Genomic DNA, 16,395 nt, shown 5'->3' on the forward strand with positions numbered 1-16,395 from the left:
TGACACATAATGGGCAATACAGCTCCAGCAGAGAGATGGCTGTGGGAGCTAGATGCTGGCAGTAGGTGGGGAAGTCTTGGGAAGAGTTGGAGGGCAGTTTCAGAAACAACACATGTGTCCAAGTGAAAAGAATGAAGACCCACACATGTGTAGGGTCCATACTAAACTGGAACAGCTAAATACTCTTCTCAAAAGTCCAGGAAATCCTCTGAGTGTGACTCTATTATCAATTTGTGGATGATGGGCAAGACCCCTCTGCAAGCTCTGCAGAAAGTGCTCTTCTCTCTCCCCAGCACAGAGCTCTCTGCCAGTAAACATCACTTCTGCCATGGCTGGGATGAGTCAGCCAGGCTGTTTGTTTTCCTAGGGATGCCTGGCTCAGCCCATGACTGGGCTCACAATAGTGTTGTTTAACCTGGTTCCACAGAAAGGAAGCAATGCTGAGTTATCCTCTGTGCCTGGGTGAGTCCTCCCTGGCACCTCCACGTCCACGTTTGAAAACAACAAGAAGTGTGACGAGGCAAAACTCTGTGGGACCTTGCACGGAATGTCCTGTAGGGAGTAAGAATTGCCCAGTGGCACGCAGTGGACAGAGCAGGCTTACCATGGGCTCACAGCTCCTCCAGCCAACTCAGCACAATGCTATCACCAACATTCCAAAGACACAGCAAGAATAGTGGGAGCTCTTTGCAGTTTTTGAGGGCAGTCTGTTTTTACACCATAATCAGGACAAAAACATGGCAAAGTAAGTCAAGAAGCACGTGAAACCAAGCACAGGTGAACACAGGCCATTATTCTGTTCCTTACAACACTGCAATGGGTGATTTGAAAGAAGATGGTTAATTGGTGATGCTCCACTCTGAAGAGGATGAGTCTTGGTGCTGAGGGGAGCTCCACCGCTCTGGTAGCTTCTAGCAAGGGCCTAAACATCTCCATAACAAGCAGAAGTGCAGCTGGTGCGTTTCTTGAAGAAAAACATTGTTAATCATTTTCAGTGATGGCCTCTCACCTCTCCATGAGTTTAGTTCAACGGCCACAGCTTTCTCACCAGGCCCAAGACTGCACAGAGACAAACCAGCAGCAAGCCAACCTCTCAGACATGCATGGATGGGGATGGTCTTCCTAGGGTCAGCCATGCGTGGGGAGCAGAAGCTGCATGCCAAAGTCACTGCCTGCCAGAGCAAGGACCTTGATGGAACCAGTGAGGAACCTGCTGCAGGTCTGACAATGCTCCCACCAAGCCTACTTGTACCACTTGGGTATCTGCAGGTAAAGTGCAGCCTTCCCCCACCCCGTCCTTACCTCAGGGGATGTCCACAACTGTTCCTCCCAGCCCTGCCTCTCCTCAGGAAGGTGACAACTCATTACTGCTAGTGGCATTTACTGGACCTCAGTCCTTCAGAGGAGGAGGTACAAGGAGTGTGGTACAAGGAGCAGGGCAGTGAGAGGAGCACCATGGTGGAGGGGGACATGAAGGGCAGGATTTGAGACCAACAGCCTCCTTGCCAACTGCTCAGCTGTGTTCCCAGGCTGCTGCTTTTAACAGAAAGGCACTCGGGATCTCCAGGGACTGCACAGCTGGCAAAGGCTCTTAGCACAGTGTGGTCTTTCTGCTGAAGGAGCCCACCCCAGTGTGCCACCCTGTGCAACAGTAGGAGGACAGCAGATCAGAATCTGTCTCATGCCATGTTCAGGACATGTCCTCTGTTTCAGGACACTCTAGAAAGGATTGATCCTGTTGTTTTCCCAAAAACTAAGAGCCTCTTCATCCTCTTCACTGAAATTGCTGAAATTTAGTTGCTCAGGTTGCATTGTTACTGGTTATTTGTTATTTAAACCCTTATAGTACATAAGAGCCCCCAAGCACTGCACCCCAGCCAAAGACTACAAGCTGTCCTGGAACATCTCAGTGCCACTGTCCTACAGTGGGCACAGAGCTGCACCTGCTGCTCATGGGAGTACTCAGGATGGGCATGCAACTATGTGAGCATGGACAGACTGCAGCAGCACTGCAGTTATCCACACAGTCCCATTTGTTACCTGCTTGGGACCCCTGCTCATAAAGAGACACAAAGCTGGGCCACAGTTATTCCTGGTGGGACTCCATTGACATGGGAGGTGGTACCAGACAGTCATCTTTTGCCTGTTCTTTCCTCCAGAAGACTCTGGAAGGCAGTGCAGGAGGCTGCAAAACACTGCTCTCTACTTCACATTCCCACACTGGAGTTTCTCTTTGCAGGAAGAAACATTTTAAACATTGCAAACAGAAATGATAAAGACAGTGCGACTGGAGAAGAACAGCAGTCAGTTCACTGCAGGCAGCCTCTCAAAAGAAAATACCTCTGGGCCAAATTCAAACCTGGTGTAAACAGAAGTCAATCTTCCAGCAACAGGGGGATTAGCCCCCAGTCGCACTAGCTTTGACTTTGCTGCTTGATGTTTATATCACTAGAGACCAAAGAATATACTTGCCAGACAAGAATAGGAATCATTAAGTCTGTGGTCCAAAGTGAGGCGCTGAACCATCTCAAAGAGTGAAGCGTGGTCAAAGTTACAGGGATTGGAAGAGATAAATTCATCCATGCCATGCTTTTGAGCTCTATCTGCATCTGTTCATTTATACATATAGAGAAAGACACCATTTAGAGAGATATAAGACATTTTAGTTGACAAATATAACAGAAAAAATATACAGTATGAAGCATGAAAGCCAAGTATCTCCTCTTCCCTCCATTGCCATTAAGTTTTCTCTTTGCAGGCTATACAGTACACTTCACCTCCCATTGTCAACTTGCATCAGTTATGAACTATATTGTTGTATCTAGGCAAAAGATTTTAGAATTAACATCTTGTCAACTGCTCATTATAGTGCATTTATTCTGTACTTAAAACCAGAACACAAACGTACGAATTCACTCTGCATCTTACAACAGGCTATGAGTTAACAGAATTTTGGCTCACATAAGTAAATTAGCTCCTATTTAGATAGTTGTGGTTAATTGTAATAGATTCTGCCATTCTAATGAAGTTACAGCTTTTTTCCTCTACATTTACTAGGTTTTCTAGGTATCACACCAGTTACGTTGTTCTTTCTCCAAATGCCAATGTTTGTCTTCCCCACGGCAATTTTTTTTTTCCTAACAGCAACTTTAAATGCTACCTCACTGAAATAAAAAGATGCTCTTTTAAGCATTGCTAAGAAGTTAAATTGATATGTAGTTTGTTGTCACAGAGGCAGTAACCCGACAGTGCGTCGGAGCTGCCAGTCATCCCGATGGAGAGACTGAATTTCCTCTGCCTAGATTACAAGCTGCCATTTTTGGGTGAATTAACAGCCTCAACGTATTCACACTTCTCTGCTTTGGGTGACGTTTATGGGCACTAACTCCTAGGGGCTAATTAATTAATCTCAACATGGTTAACTAAACTACACCGAATTCAGCAGTTGAAATGAAGCCTCCAAGCCAGCCTGGGTGCGGCCAGCCAGGACCCCGCTGGGAGCAGGTTTTGTTCTAGCAGCCGCTGGGGAATTAAAGGACACCTTTCACTTGGTTTTGTCTGTGCTCAGCTTCCTACTATATGGGTTCTTGCCAAATCCTTGACAAAGAAAATAGGACTTAAATCCTTCCCCTGTTTATAGCCTCCTAGGGGAACTGGGTGGCCTTGAAACAATGTGGCTGAAAGGACACAAAAATGCAGTTTTCCGCAGCAGGAGTATATGGTAACTGTATTTGTTTTAAAACAAAATCCCTCTTTACCAGAAAAAAACCCCAAAAATCCTTAATTAAAGAGAAAAAAAGTTTTAAATGAGAGTGAGAATGTTATTTTTAATATATTTTTCTATTAAATATTTAGCTGTGAAGGATGGCATGTCTTTCCAAATACCTCATTTGTGTCAGTGCTCTCATATAGTAATGATCATTCGTAGCAATCTTTACATTTTCTGTATAGTCTGTCGTTATCTATATACAAACTATATAAATAACATCACTCACTGGAAAGAAATCAGACAAATTGAAACATGTAACATTTCAATTAGCTGCTAGCAATACTTAATTCAGCTGTAGCTGGCAATTTTCCTCACTATAACCCCACTGAATAAACACTGATGTTTTTCCTACAGAGGATTAATTTTTGAGGGTCTGATCCCCTGTATCTGCTGGGGTTCTGCTGACCCCTACCCTGCCTGCCTCCCAGGACCCAAATCCCTCCCTCTGCCTGCTGTGCATTCAGCACCAGGAGAGAAGCAGCTGCCGATGGTGCTGAGTGAGGTGGCAGCACAAGGGTTGGCTCAGGGGATGGGAACAACCTCCCTGGGGAGCACATCACCTCCATGGCACCTCTGCAGCATCCCTGGGCATGGGATGTGAAGCCCACCCAGCCCTGTGGCCTGCAGCACAGACTGGCTCCTGTCTGTTTTGACAGCTTTCTGCCCTATTGTCTCTGTCCCTTTGGGCTACGATGGATTTGATTGCATTCACTCCCAAAGAGTTTGGCTGTGCTGTTTTCATTCTATCCCCAGTGCCCGGAAAATGTTTTAACAGCTATTATCAGACTATTTTTAATGGCTTGCTGCTCTGCCCGGCTCCTCGGAGTTGACTGCAAGCTGACAAATTGGCTGGAGGCCTTCATTTGCCAGTTTTGCTCAGAGATTTTATTACTTTTCAATTAGGAGCCCTGATACACTGTCAATCCTCCTGCTCAGCCAACGAGGCTCTGAGAGCCGAGTAAATCAGCTGGAAATTGGAAGAGTCCTCTAGCCCTTTAGCTGGTGAACCTTTTTGAGCATATGTGCTAGAAAGCATGTTTGAAATGAGTATTTTTTATTCCAGACTAATAAGCTTTTTCCCATATTAATTCTCTAAGCAAGGTGGGCACAGAGCAGACCTTCTGCTGGTGGGAACCGACTGAAGCGCAGCTGGCTTCCACGGAGCTGAGGGTCTGGCTGGGATTTTTACAATCTCCCTGCCCAAGTCAGGGGTACAGAGTTCCCTGACAAGCGTGAGAACAGACACAGTGATTAAATGTCCTTCACAACTGGCCATAATCAGGGGCAATTTTACTTTCATTAAACACTTTGAAGCCACATCTTCTGTTGGGTGCCTGCTCGAAAGCCCATTTGCCCCAAATCTCTCCTCATCAGAACAACCACATGAAGAGAGAGACATCAGACATGGCACTGTGTGAGCTCAAGTGACCAGAAAAGCATTATGCACATGACTTCTGCTCAGTCAGTGATTTAAAATGTGGATTTCTGCCATGGGAAGGAGGATGAGCAGCTGCAGCTCTCCCTGCATAGCCCAGCGCTGCAGCTCTTGCATGGCCAAACCATTTTGAACCAGCAGAGATGCAGGGCTGGGTGGGTGCACATCACCCACCCAGGGGACACAGCTGTCGTGATGGGAACTGGAGATGTCTGTGGAGAATGGTAATACAAATGTGTGTTTCTTTTAAATGGAATATCAGCTCAGGGCCAGATGCTTCATTGGGCCAAAATTCTTAAAAATAAGGAGCAGGTTAAAGAAGTCAATCCTACACTAAACTCACCTTCCCTTAATTATTCTAAATAAACATCCCACACACCTTGCAATTTATTTTTGCATTTTGATTTTTGCAATGGGCTCACTTTTAAAAATGAAATTCATGAATCAAATTATACCAAAACATTAAACTTCATAGGCAACACATAAAGATCTAAATATATTATTACTCTGCTTCAGACAAATATCTGCAATTTACAATAATGCCAACATTTGCATATGAAATAAGTTTTATGTATAATCCACTTTCTTTCAAAGTGGCCTATACAGTTTGAATGTGGTTTTAAAGTACAAAACAAGAATTGCTAATATTCACACCCAAACTGTACAGCCAGTTTTTAAGTACTTTAAATTAATTGTTTCAGTCAAATACAGCTGCTTTTTTGACCCTGCTCTGTTATTCTAGCTAAAAAGGAAGGAGAAGCCAAAGAAAGAAAGTTATATGATGCTCCAGTAATTTGCAATCCCTTCCCAAGGTGCCGTGCCAAGCTCGCTGGTGTTTCTTTGTTCGGGGCCCCAGCCAAAATGCTGCTGCAGGCCCACAAAAGTTATCTTACATATTTAGACAAGCTGCACACAACTGCAGCTGAAAGGTGTTCGATGGTGGTCTCAGGAGGGAGGCTGCCAGTGGAGGGACATGGCCAGCACAGGCTCCACAAACCTTTCTTCTGCAAAACTGCAGACTCTGGCCTTTTATATAACATTTGGTCCCCTGCATTACTGCCTTTTTAAAATACTGCTGGGTTTATTTTGTCCTGTCTGCATTTTATGCTGACTCCATTAACTGGACCCTGTCATACACACCCTCCCTACGTGTGTTTGAAATCAGAATCTTAAAACTCTGCCAGTGTCAGGAACACAAAGATTTCAACAGTAACAAGAATCATGAAAACCAAAGGACTGTCCCACTGTTCTGTTCTCTGAGGGCTGTATTTATCTATCTGTTATGTAAAAAGGAAGAGACAAACCAGTCAAATCCCTCATTCTTTTTTTTTTTTTTCTTAAATGTATTTCCCTGTTCTCTGCATTTCTTTTGCTCCAGCAATAATTTTGGCAGATTTTGCTTTGAGAGCAGTGAAGTTAATAGTGGGGGACAAGCTCCATAAAAGAATTCTTGTTATAAAAGGCTTTAGGTAGCCATTTTATTGTAAGAATTTCTTACTCCAGATTTGTTTCTTTTCATTAATGAGTGACTTTGTTTTAGTACCAAAGGCAACTGAAAATCTAGTAGATTTCACAACACATTTCCCTCTTGCAAGAAAATAAAAATCCACCAAACAAACAAAAACCCAAACAACTGTAAATTAAAAGGTGACTTTGTATCTTACTCATCTGGAAAATGTGTGCTTGTCATATCTGCTTGACATTACAAGAATGAAGATGTGGTTTGGACAGTAACAAACAATGACACTAGTCAACCTCATCAGAGACATGAAATAAAGGAATGACAATGATTGATGGCAGCTATTCATTTACAGATATTTCTAGAAAAGTCTTTGCTGGCCTGGCTGGGCAAAGTGGGAGAACTTTTCCAGCCTGGCCAGCAATGCACCATGGCAGGTGGCTCATGGAGTGCCCACTGCAACCCACTGCCTGCCCTGAGGGGCAGCGGCGTCCCCTCCTGCTCAGGGACACGTTTGGGCTGTGACTTGTGAAAGAAATACCCAAGGAAGTGCCTGAAAACCCCATTTTGTTTGCCTGTGTGGAGCAAGAGGCTTCGCTAGCAAATACTGATGTTCTGGAGGGGGAAACACTGAATCCCTGTACCTGGAATAAATTGTCAGGTGGATTGTGAGTGAGCTGCTGGCAGTGTTAGCTGGTGACTTCCCACATCCCCTCCTCGCTGTGCACTGTGGCATTGCTACCTCTGAGAAGTGATGTGTGTGTGCTCAGGGCTCTGCAAACCTCCTCCCCAAACCTGCTCCCCCAACCTGCTCCCCAAACCTGCTCCCCAAACCTGCTCCCTGTGCGGAGCTGTGGCCACTGCAGGAGCCCCAATTCACTTCTCAGCTGCAGAGCCAAGAGCTCTTTCTTCTCCCCTTCATATTATTGCATGTTAGAAGACAGTTTTAAATATAATGGGCTGTTTATTCCTGTGGCTTATGGCTTTTTCCCTGCTGCAAAAAAAATTCTTTTCTGCTTCAGTTAGAAATTTTAATAAATTGTTATGAATGCTCCTGTAAATCACCAGACACACCAGGCACTGAATTGCAATCTAAGTTGTCTAAGGATTGGCAGTTAGATGAATAAGAATTTGTAGTATGCACTTACATAATTCCTTGTGTGGCAAGTTAAAAACACAGTTTTAGAACAGCTATTTATAATATAAAACATTGTTTCACAGCATCTTTATAACTACTTAAAAATATTTTGAATTGGATAGCTGTGAATTTGTATTTCATAAGTTAGAGTTCCAGGCTTCTTAAAGCATGTAGAAAAGATTTACAGGCTAGTTTTAAATTCATGCAGGTTATGTGAGACTGATTTAACATTTTAATTCTGCATTCTTGCAATGAAGCATCTGCAAGTTGACAATACAGAAGACACAGCAGCGTTCTCATGATATCTTTAACTATCTAAAAAAGTAAAGCAATTAAAGCACAAAACTAATAATCTAATAAGATAGCGATGCATTGTAGTGCAAATACATGTAATGTTGCCAAACCCAGGTTCATTCGTTCATTCATTCATTCACTCTTTCTTTCTTTCTTTCAAAGTGGCAAAAATCTGTATTTCATTGAAATTACACTTTTGTGGGTTTTTTTTTTTTTTTTGTTGCAGTAAAGTCTGATAAGAATTCTATTTGGAAATCCAAACATTTAGAAAACAAAACAAAGAAAGAAAAAAGAAAGTGTCCGCTGAGAAGGAATTCTGCCTGCTACCCAGAGGGATATTTGTACACACACGCACATACTCACACATAGGAAAAAGAAGAAAAAAGAAATAAAAGGAGGAGGAAGGAAAAAAGGAGTCTTGTTGATGGCCAAGAGGGATGACACCGCCTGTTCCTTCTCATAATTGCATTCAGATACTCCAGATACATATTTGCCAGCTCTCATGACCCACTGATGCTATTCCCTCCTAAGGAAAGCAGGCACTAACCAGATATTACAGAAGATTTTACCACCAATAAAGGATTTGAACTGGGTGTGTTTAGGACTGAACAAACTAAGGAGAAGCTCTCTTACAGCACAGGTCTGGGCTTTTATCTTTTGCACAGTAGGTATACCAGTGGGAAAAAGTAAAATAGCAATTCCCCTGGCTTATTTTTTGACTAGCACGGCTTTGATTGGTGACTGAGACCCATGCTAAAACAATTTATGATAATTTGGGGAAACAGCAGCACTCCTCCATGAAAAATACATTTAAGTCAGAGCAGGCCAGCCTCTCCAAATGCAGGGTGACCCAGAGAGCTGCCACTTGCTGCTGAAATCATTCCCTGCCGCGTTAACGGGAGAGGAACTAATCAAACCTCGATGATTCAGGGCTCTTTTCACAGGGCATGTGTGGAGGGGTTTCTAGGGGCCTCCTCTGGAGTCCTGCACCTTCTCTGGGTCTCTTGGGGTCTCCTTCCCTACTTTTCTATGCTTTGAGGAGTCCATGGTTAGCCCTGCACTCTGGTGCGCTGCACCAAGCTAATCATCGGCACGGAGAGAAAGGATATTGTCAGAGTGCAAAATGATCTGTTTTCAGGCAGGAAGCAGTCAACTAGATGTAATTTCCATGAAACAAAAGAAGGTATTATTTACAGTTTTATTGTGATGTTAATTACTATTTACATCTTGGAATGAAAAATAGAAATGTTAATGATTGGCTTTACTAAGAGGATCACTTGATGCCAATGTGAAAGCCAGGGAGAGAAGGCAATTATGCAAACATCACATGCATCCCAATTTCAGTATGGAAACTTACATTTCAAATCTCAATTCAGGAAAATAACATGGAAAGTTTGTACTACAAAATCTAAACATGAGAAAGATTTAAGAGAAAAAAAAAAAGCACATTGCATATGTCAGATAATCTAGTCTGATTATCTGAGCTGTGCTAGCTACAGGGAAGCACTTACCCTTGAGTCCAGCTAGAAGTTAGCAGGGTAAGAAGGAACAAACCAGAATAACATAAAGACTAGCAACAAGGCTCAGGAAAGCAGACAGGAGCCCTAACCTAGCAGCTAAATATTTGGGTTCAAGCAAAGAATGAAAAAGAAACTTAAAGAAAATCAAACCAACCAAAAAGAAAACCACTTATAGCTGAAAATTTCTCAAGCAGCTCAATAAACCTTGCTACTTATTATGGGGGAACAAATCATCACAAATTCTCAAAACAACCAACTCATTGTAAATGGTGTGATTAACAGTTATTAAATATAAACAGACATTAAAAACTAAATATAACCACAAATGATACGTAAAACAAGTACAGACCAATCTTTCACGTCAAAAAAAAAGTGCTTCAAGGAAAAAAAAGAGAACGTTGAGCATGTTTGGGAATTTTCTTTGATACATCACTAACACAGAACAAAGATTGGTGCTTTCAGACAAGTGACCACTTTTATGAAGCTTAAATATTGCCAAAAGGTGTAATATGTATTGGCAGCATTATTGACTATAATACTGTGAATGATTTCAACAGTAAACAAGAACAGTTTGGGGTTTTTTCTTTTATAATGCGAACACTGGAGAAAAGCACAGCTTTGTGTAAATGGAGTTTTTCTTTGAAATTGCAGCAAAACAAAAAAAGCAAAACTTTTCACTCTAACAGGTATTGTTCACCCACGTAAAAGGAATTGTAAGTCATACAAAAATTAATGAATAGCAGGATCTATTTTTTCAGTACTTAAATTGCAAATAAAATAAACTCCACCCTGGTTCGGAGCTGTCTGTTTCCTTCTAAGTTAAGTGCTGCCATTGAACTGTGGATGAGAATTTGAGTGCTGCTCAAACTTTATATTTAGTGAGTCAAAAGAGGCGAGAGCCAAATGGAATTTTGTTTCTCCCAAGTTTCCCAAACAGCAAGATATGTGCTTCCCAAGTTTCTGTGCAACAGACAGCTCCAGGCCAGGCATGGAGGGCTGGATTTTCTGTGCGTGTGCATGCATGCGCATGAGCCGCCTCGGACTGCTACGACATGGAAGCTGTAACAACAGTTACTCGTCAAATGGCTTAACATTTACTTCTTTGCACATCCTCATTCACCATAGCCTCTAATAAGCACAAAGAAAATAAAAATATGACAGGTATAGAGATAAACGTACAAGAATAAAATGTCTCACAGAAGTCCTTACCTTTCCGCAGGCAAAAAAAAAAAAGCAAAACCCAAACCCCAAACCACAACACCCAAGCCAAATACAAAACCAATAACAAACGTAGACCCTTTTAAAAATGCAATACTTGGTATGTTCGGATTTCAAGACTGAAGGAGCTGAGATCTGTATTTGTGCATTTAGGACTCCCCATATGTGGCATGCATGACTCATTGTTGCTCCAGATAATTTAACTGCTATGCCCTATGACTTTTGCAATGAGCACTGTCATGTATACATGTTGAAATACGAAAAACGAGCAGCCTTTCCTGTTGAGATGAAGGTGTATTATGGCATGTTGCCCTCCTCCTCTTGTAGGATGCACACAAAGACCTGTCAGAGGGATCTAGATCAAAAGGGGGAGGAAGAAGGAAAACCAAGGACAAAACACACTAGCCCAGAAGATGCTCAAGTAGTAAACCATCACACTGATGGACTGATGAGCCAACTAGTCTCATCATCTAGCTTTGGCACAACACATCCAAGAGGGTTTCTGAGTTCTTGCAGCAAAAGGGGGAGACTGACGCAGTGCAACTCACAGAAAAATACATTGTGGCTGGAAAGAGGGTGGTGGTGTTATAAAAAACAAAATGATCCAGATTTGGAGCTGGTATTGGCATCAGAACAAGTGAGAGAAACTGAGGTCAGATCCTGACTCCCTCGAATGCCCTGGAGGGCCCAGGGGGTGAAATCTTGGCTGTTTTCACCAGAAGCAAGGATGAGGGAGCCCTGCCTCCTGGCAAGTGAGTGAGATGCAAAAACAAGGTCAAGCCTGTGGCACGTCTATAGCTCTGAGCACAGTCAGGCTGAGATCTGGAGGACCACAAGCACCACAAGGCTCTGATGGACATGCTGGGCTGTGTAGATGCAGAGTTGACTCCCGGGCCCAGTCACTGACTTCCCTGATCTGTGGCAAGGATTAAGACAAGCCTTAGGACAATGCCCTTCCCCACCCCAGGTACCCTAAGCAGAGAGGTTCAGCTCTCCCACAAATACAGGGCTTGGCTGTGCAAGCAAATCATACACCCAAGTGTTCACAGCCCTGGGCAATCCCTTTCCCTCCTCAAAATCCTGGCAGATTTTGCTACAGCTGCTATGATGTGTCGTGGAAAGCAACACCTCACCTGACCCTTGTATTGGTCTGGTGAACTGAAAACTGTAAATATCAGGAATTTACCCAGCAGAAAAATTCTCCAAGCTTGATGTCTGCAGGAATGGGAGAAGAGTGGAAGGAAAGGTGTTTCCTCAGTTTGATGTTCTCTGTTCTCCTCCTACTCTGCAGGGATCATGCTGGGATGGACAGGAGTGCATCCTCTGGGCACCATCCCCACAACTAAGAGCAGCCTTCAGCATCACTTGTTAGGAGAGGGAGCCACAGGCAGAATCCCTCTGTTGCTCCCCCTTGCTATGCTTTGAAGGGTTTTAGCATGTGAAAAAGCAGCAGTAGAAGGACCTGTGCCTGCTGCATCTGAGAACTCTCTGATTAAACATTCTGGGCAGAGGGACATAAATCCCTGGGAATGCTCTTGGGTTGGCATGACTCAGCCAGGTCTAGAGGCTTATCACAGCCAGAAATGTCCCACTTGCAAGAGGCCAATTCCCACATCCCATTCTGGGGAGACTCTCTGAGAGGTGTCCTTCCTTCCCAACCCTAGTTCTTTACACCTTGCACTCCCAAAGTCAGTGACTGCAATGAAGAGGATGAGGATCACTGAAATGAAAACACTGACTATAGGTTACCACACTGCATCACACTACAATTCACTTGTAGCAACTGCAACGCAAGGCAGAAGGGAGGCCAAAACACACCGGCATGTGGAAAACACAAAAAATTTAAAAAGCAGCAAGCAGAGGTTTTCTGCTGTAGCACTGGTCATAGAGCTGTATGCCTTGTACTGTCACTTTCTATAAATACTGATATGAAGTTAAAGAAATACAAAAGATGGTCAAATGCTATTGATAAGGAAAGCTCAGATTTTCTGAGTTCCTTACAACAATATACTCCATAACTGCTTTGCAGAGACTATTTTAAAAAGTTGAAATCTATTTTAATCCGAAGAATTCTTTAGTATTTACCACTTTTCCTTATTTTACTTATATTTAAAGATAATAATTCTTAAATTTTGCTGAAACTAGCAAGAACTGCTGTATGTTACATAATAAAGGGACTGCAGATGATTGAGACCTTCAAGAAAAATGAGCCAAGAGGCATTTGTGTGGTTTATAATCAAATTACATTTGCAAGAGAAAAGAAATTGCTCTAAATTTCAGATGAAGCAAAGTGTGTGTAACTGCATAGGACATGCAGCATAGCTACAGCTTAAAAGATGATTGCTTTAAATTCACATCTAACTGGCCTGCAAAGCAACCTGTTAAAAATACCATATGTTTTCCTACAGTTGAATATTCAACAGGAGACCTCTTTTTGTGTGTGCATTTCATACTTGCAAGATTTGCACCTGTAGTTTTGAGCGCATGATGCATTTGACAGACAGCTAATGGTGCTAATGAATTGCTCTGATCTGGGTGTGCAATTTATTGTGTGGGGGTAAAACACGTGTCTGTGGAAGGCAAGGTGGGTCTCAGGCTCTCAGATCCCAGTCTCTCTCCTCCATCAAGTATTGCACTTTAAAATACTCATTGACAAGTTCCCCAAGGAATTTTGTTTCTTGGGTTTGGTTCTGTCAAACACACAGGTTAACTGCTTCTGGATCTACTGATGTAAAAAGAAGCTTTACGATAATGAAATAACATTTTGTTTTGAAATCAGAAACATGTGTGTGAATATTGATTTACATCAGTGCAGAAAATCTTTCCATCAAAGACTTTGGCTGTCTAGGAGAACTTATTTACTTACAAAATTGAGAGATTGGAGCATCTATCTGGGGTACATTTCCTCCTTTAGCATTTAGCTTTTGCACTTGGGTAGGTGGCACAGGTTTGTGAGACTGGCCAGTGGCTCGGTACATGGCTTGGACCCACAGGATACGGTCCTGCTCATCGTCACTCGCAAAAATCACCGTGTCTCCCTCCTTCACAGCGTTGAAGAATGTTCTGCCACCATCCAAACCTGGCAGGAAAGGAAGTGACAATGCAGTTTCACAGACTCTGAGGCCAGCCAGATCTCCCCCATTTTCCCACCCCACCAATGCTCGGGTGTCTCTTCACCCAGTCCCCTGCTGCTCCCAGCTCAGACCCCTCCTCTGCACCAAACTCACCTGCAACACAGCCCACAGGCCCCCAGGTAACCCAATTACTAAAACATGCCCCAACACACTTGGATTAATTGCTTCTCTCACCTACAGCTCCATCTGTGCTAGTCCCATGTGGACATCACTGGAGCCCAATTAAAAATGGGGTTTGAGTGGGAGGTTCCCCATTAGACTGAAAGCATCAGTGCTCACACTGCAGAAAAAAAGGTCCTTGGGTGATATCCTTATTTCTATCTTTGCCCTGAGTTGGCACCCATCCTCCCATCTCCCTGATACAAGAACTAAGGGAATAAAGGGCTTGACAACAACCTACTGTATCTTTTCTCATCTCTTCTGGGGATACCATTACCCAGGGCATGGTGAGGATCACCATGCTCAGCATGTTGTCCCACTCAAATAAAAGAAAAATGGTGCTCATCCACTTGAATAAGGGAGGCACCAACAGGTGCCTCCAGGTACCAGGGGTTTTCTGTCCCTGCCCCTTCCATGCACTGACATCCACCCTAGAGAGAATGGGGCAGGCAAAAATGCTTCCACAATGAAGACAAGCATAGCTGCTAGCCTTTTATTTAGGGAATATAATCTGAAGGCACAGGTTAGATCATTACCCAATCTGAGCATTCAGCTCACAATAAAATTTCACTGGGATTTAAGTGTCTAATTCACTTAGGCTCCCCAGAAGAGACGAGTCTTTCCTTCCTCTGGTGCAACTACTATAAATAGATCTAAGGGACTGAGTTAGGAAAGTCATGCACAGCAATGATCGATATAAAGACAAACATGTTTAGAATAATGCTGATCAGAGCCCAGCTGCAGGCAGGGAGGGAGGAGCCCCTTTGGAGCGCTGAGCCCGGCAGCGGTGGAGCCGCCGCCCGTACCTGGCTGCGGGTCGGTGTAGTCCACAGTGTATCCGTCGAGCTGCAGCAGCTCTTGAGGTTCTGCTTTTTTCTCCCGGTAGCTGCACATAGCAAATGTATATTGACTAACCTGAGGAAAATCACAAACCTAAGATGGCACCGGGTGACCACCACGAGGCAATCCAAAGCGCTTACAGCGCGTTTGTAGGGATGGGGGATGGAGGGGTAATTTGGATGCTCATTAGAGACAGACTAAACTAGAGACATTTGGATTACCCATTAGAGACAGACTAAACTTCTTACCAGGCTTTTGCAAAGCCCTCTCTTAGCACACCCTCCCGCAGCACACACCTAATTCTCCGCATCAGTACATACAGCGGTTTAATTTCCTCCAAAAGAGGAAGCTCCACGGCTTGAAACCCTCTATCATTCATCCCCAGACAAGTGCAAGAGTGACACCCTGTCACAAACAATGTGAGCTAAATTGCTAGGTGCCAGTCATATTAAAGCAATCTTAAGATGCCACTGATCTCGGCAGTTGTTGTCATCAGTGCTGTAAATGGCAGCTCTCACTCCTCTGAGGTACCATCTGCATGACACGATACATTCAATGTCAAGCTCTTGACGGAAGCCGACTCAGCTGCGGGGGCTCTGCCAGGCTCCCGAATCGCCTTTAGGAGCCCATCAGGCCGCATCAAGGCCCCGTGCCTGCTCTGGATGCTCGGCAAGGAGCTCATCCAGCCAGGAGAGGAGAGGATTCTCCGTGCCCCAGGCGAGGAACTCACAGGGAAATTTACTGTCAAATGATTTCAAATGACTTTGTTAAGGTTGTGTCACATCCTGGATGCCTGACGTAATTTTATTCATCTGGACATTTTCTTGACCTCTAGAGGAAACTTTAAAACTCTGGTGGGTGACAATGAATTGTGCTTGTCATTTTTTGGAAGCTGGGAGACATCCAGAAAGGTGGGAGCATGGCTGGGCTGGAAGGTTTTGCCTTCAAACTCCAGCCAAATTGCTCGGCTACAAAGATACACGCAGCACGTATTTTAGTGGCATCTCTCACTAATAAAATGTAATTTATTGAAGTTGGGGGACCCGTCTATTGGCACAGCGTCGCCCAGACACCACTCGGTTTACTGCTGCCCTCTATGGGCTTCTGCTCGCTGCCAGCCTGCTCCAGCAGCCCTGCCTGCACCGAGCCTTCCTCCAGGAACAGCTCCAAAAGCCACCTAAGAATAAACTCTATCATTAACACATTTGTGGGAGTAAGACTAAAAGCGATGCTTTAAGCATCTTGCATCCTCCTTAAAACTACCAGCACTGACGGAAGATTGACAAGTAGCAGACCAATAGCAGGAGCACTCCAGTGCATATTCCCTGTTCTGAACTTTGCATGCCTACCATCGTATGGGCAACACAAAAACTAAAAAGATTAACACGAAGGAATCTAAAAATAACCCAGTGCCCCTCAGCACAACATT

The 16,395-nt window shown here is 43.8% G+C and overlaps 1 protein-coding gene across 13 annotated transcripts in view; it reads right to left on the reverse strand.

The window, feature by feature from the left end:
- Positions 1–16,395, reverse strand: part of CADPS (calcium dependent secretion activator) — a 204,682-nt gene that overhangs the window by 82,789 nt on the left and 105,498 nt on the right. For all 13 annotated transcript variants that reach the window (XM_064432916.1, XM_064432911.1, XM_064432909.1 and 10 more), the window contains exons 10-12: positions 14,933–15,041; positions 13,700–13,912; positions 2,473–2,609 (exon numbers count right to left, since the gene is read on the reverse strand). In XM_064432916.1, coding sequence (XP_064288986.1) covers positions 2,473–2,609; positions 13,700–13,912; positions 14,933–15,041 — 459 coding nt within the window. The remainder of the gene's footprint in view (positions 1–2,472; positions 2,610–13,699; positions 13,913–14,932; positions 15,042–16,395) is intronic.

The sequence above is a fragment of the Passer domesticus genome, chromosome 9, assembly GCF_036417665.1.
Source record: "Passer domesticus isolate bPasDom1 chromosome 9, bPasDom1.hap1, whole genome shotgun sequence".
NCBI lineage: Eukaryota > Metazoa > Chordata > Aves > Passeriformes > Passeridae > Passer > Passer domesticus.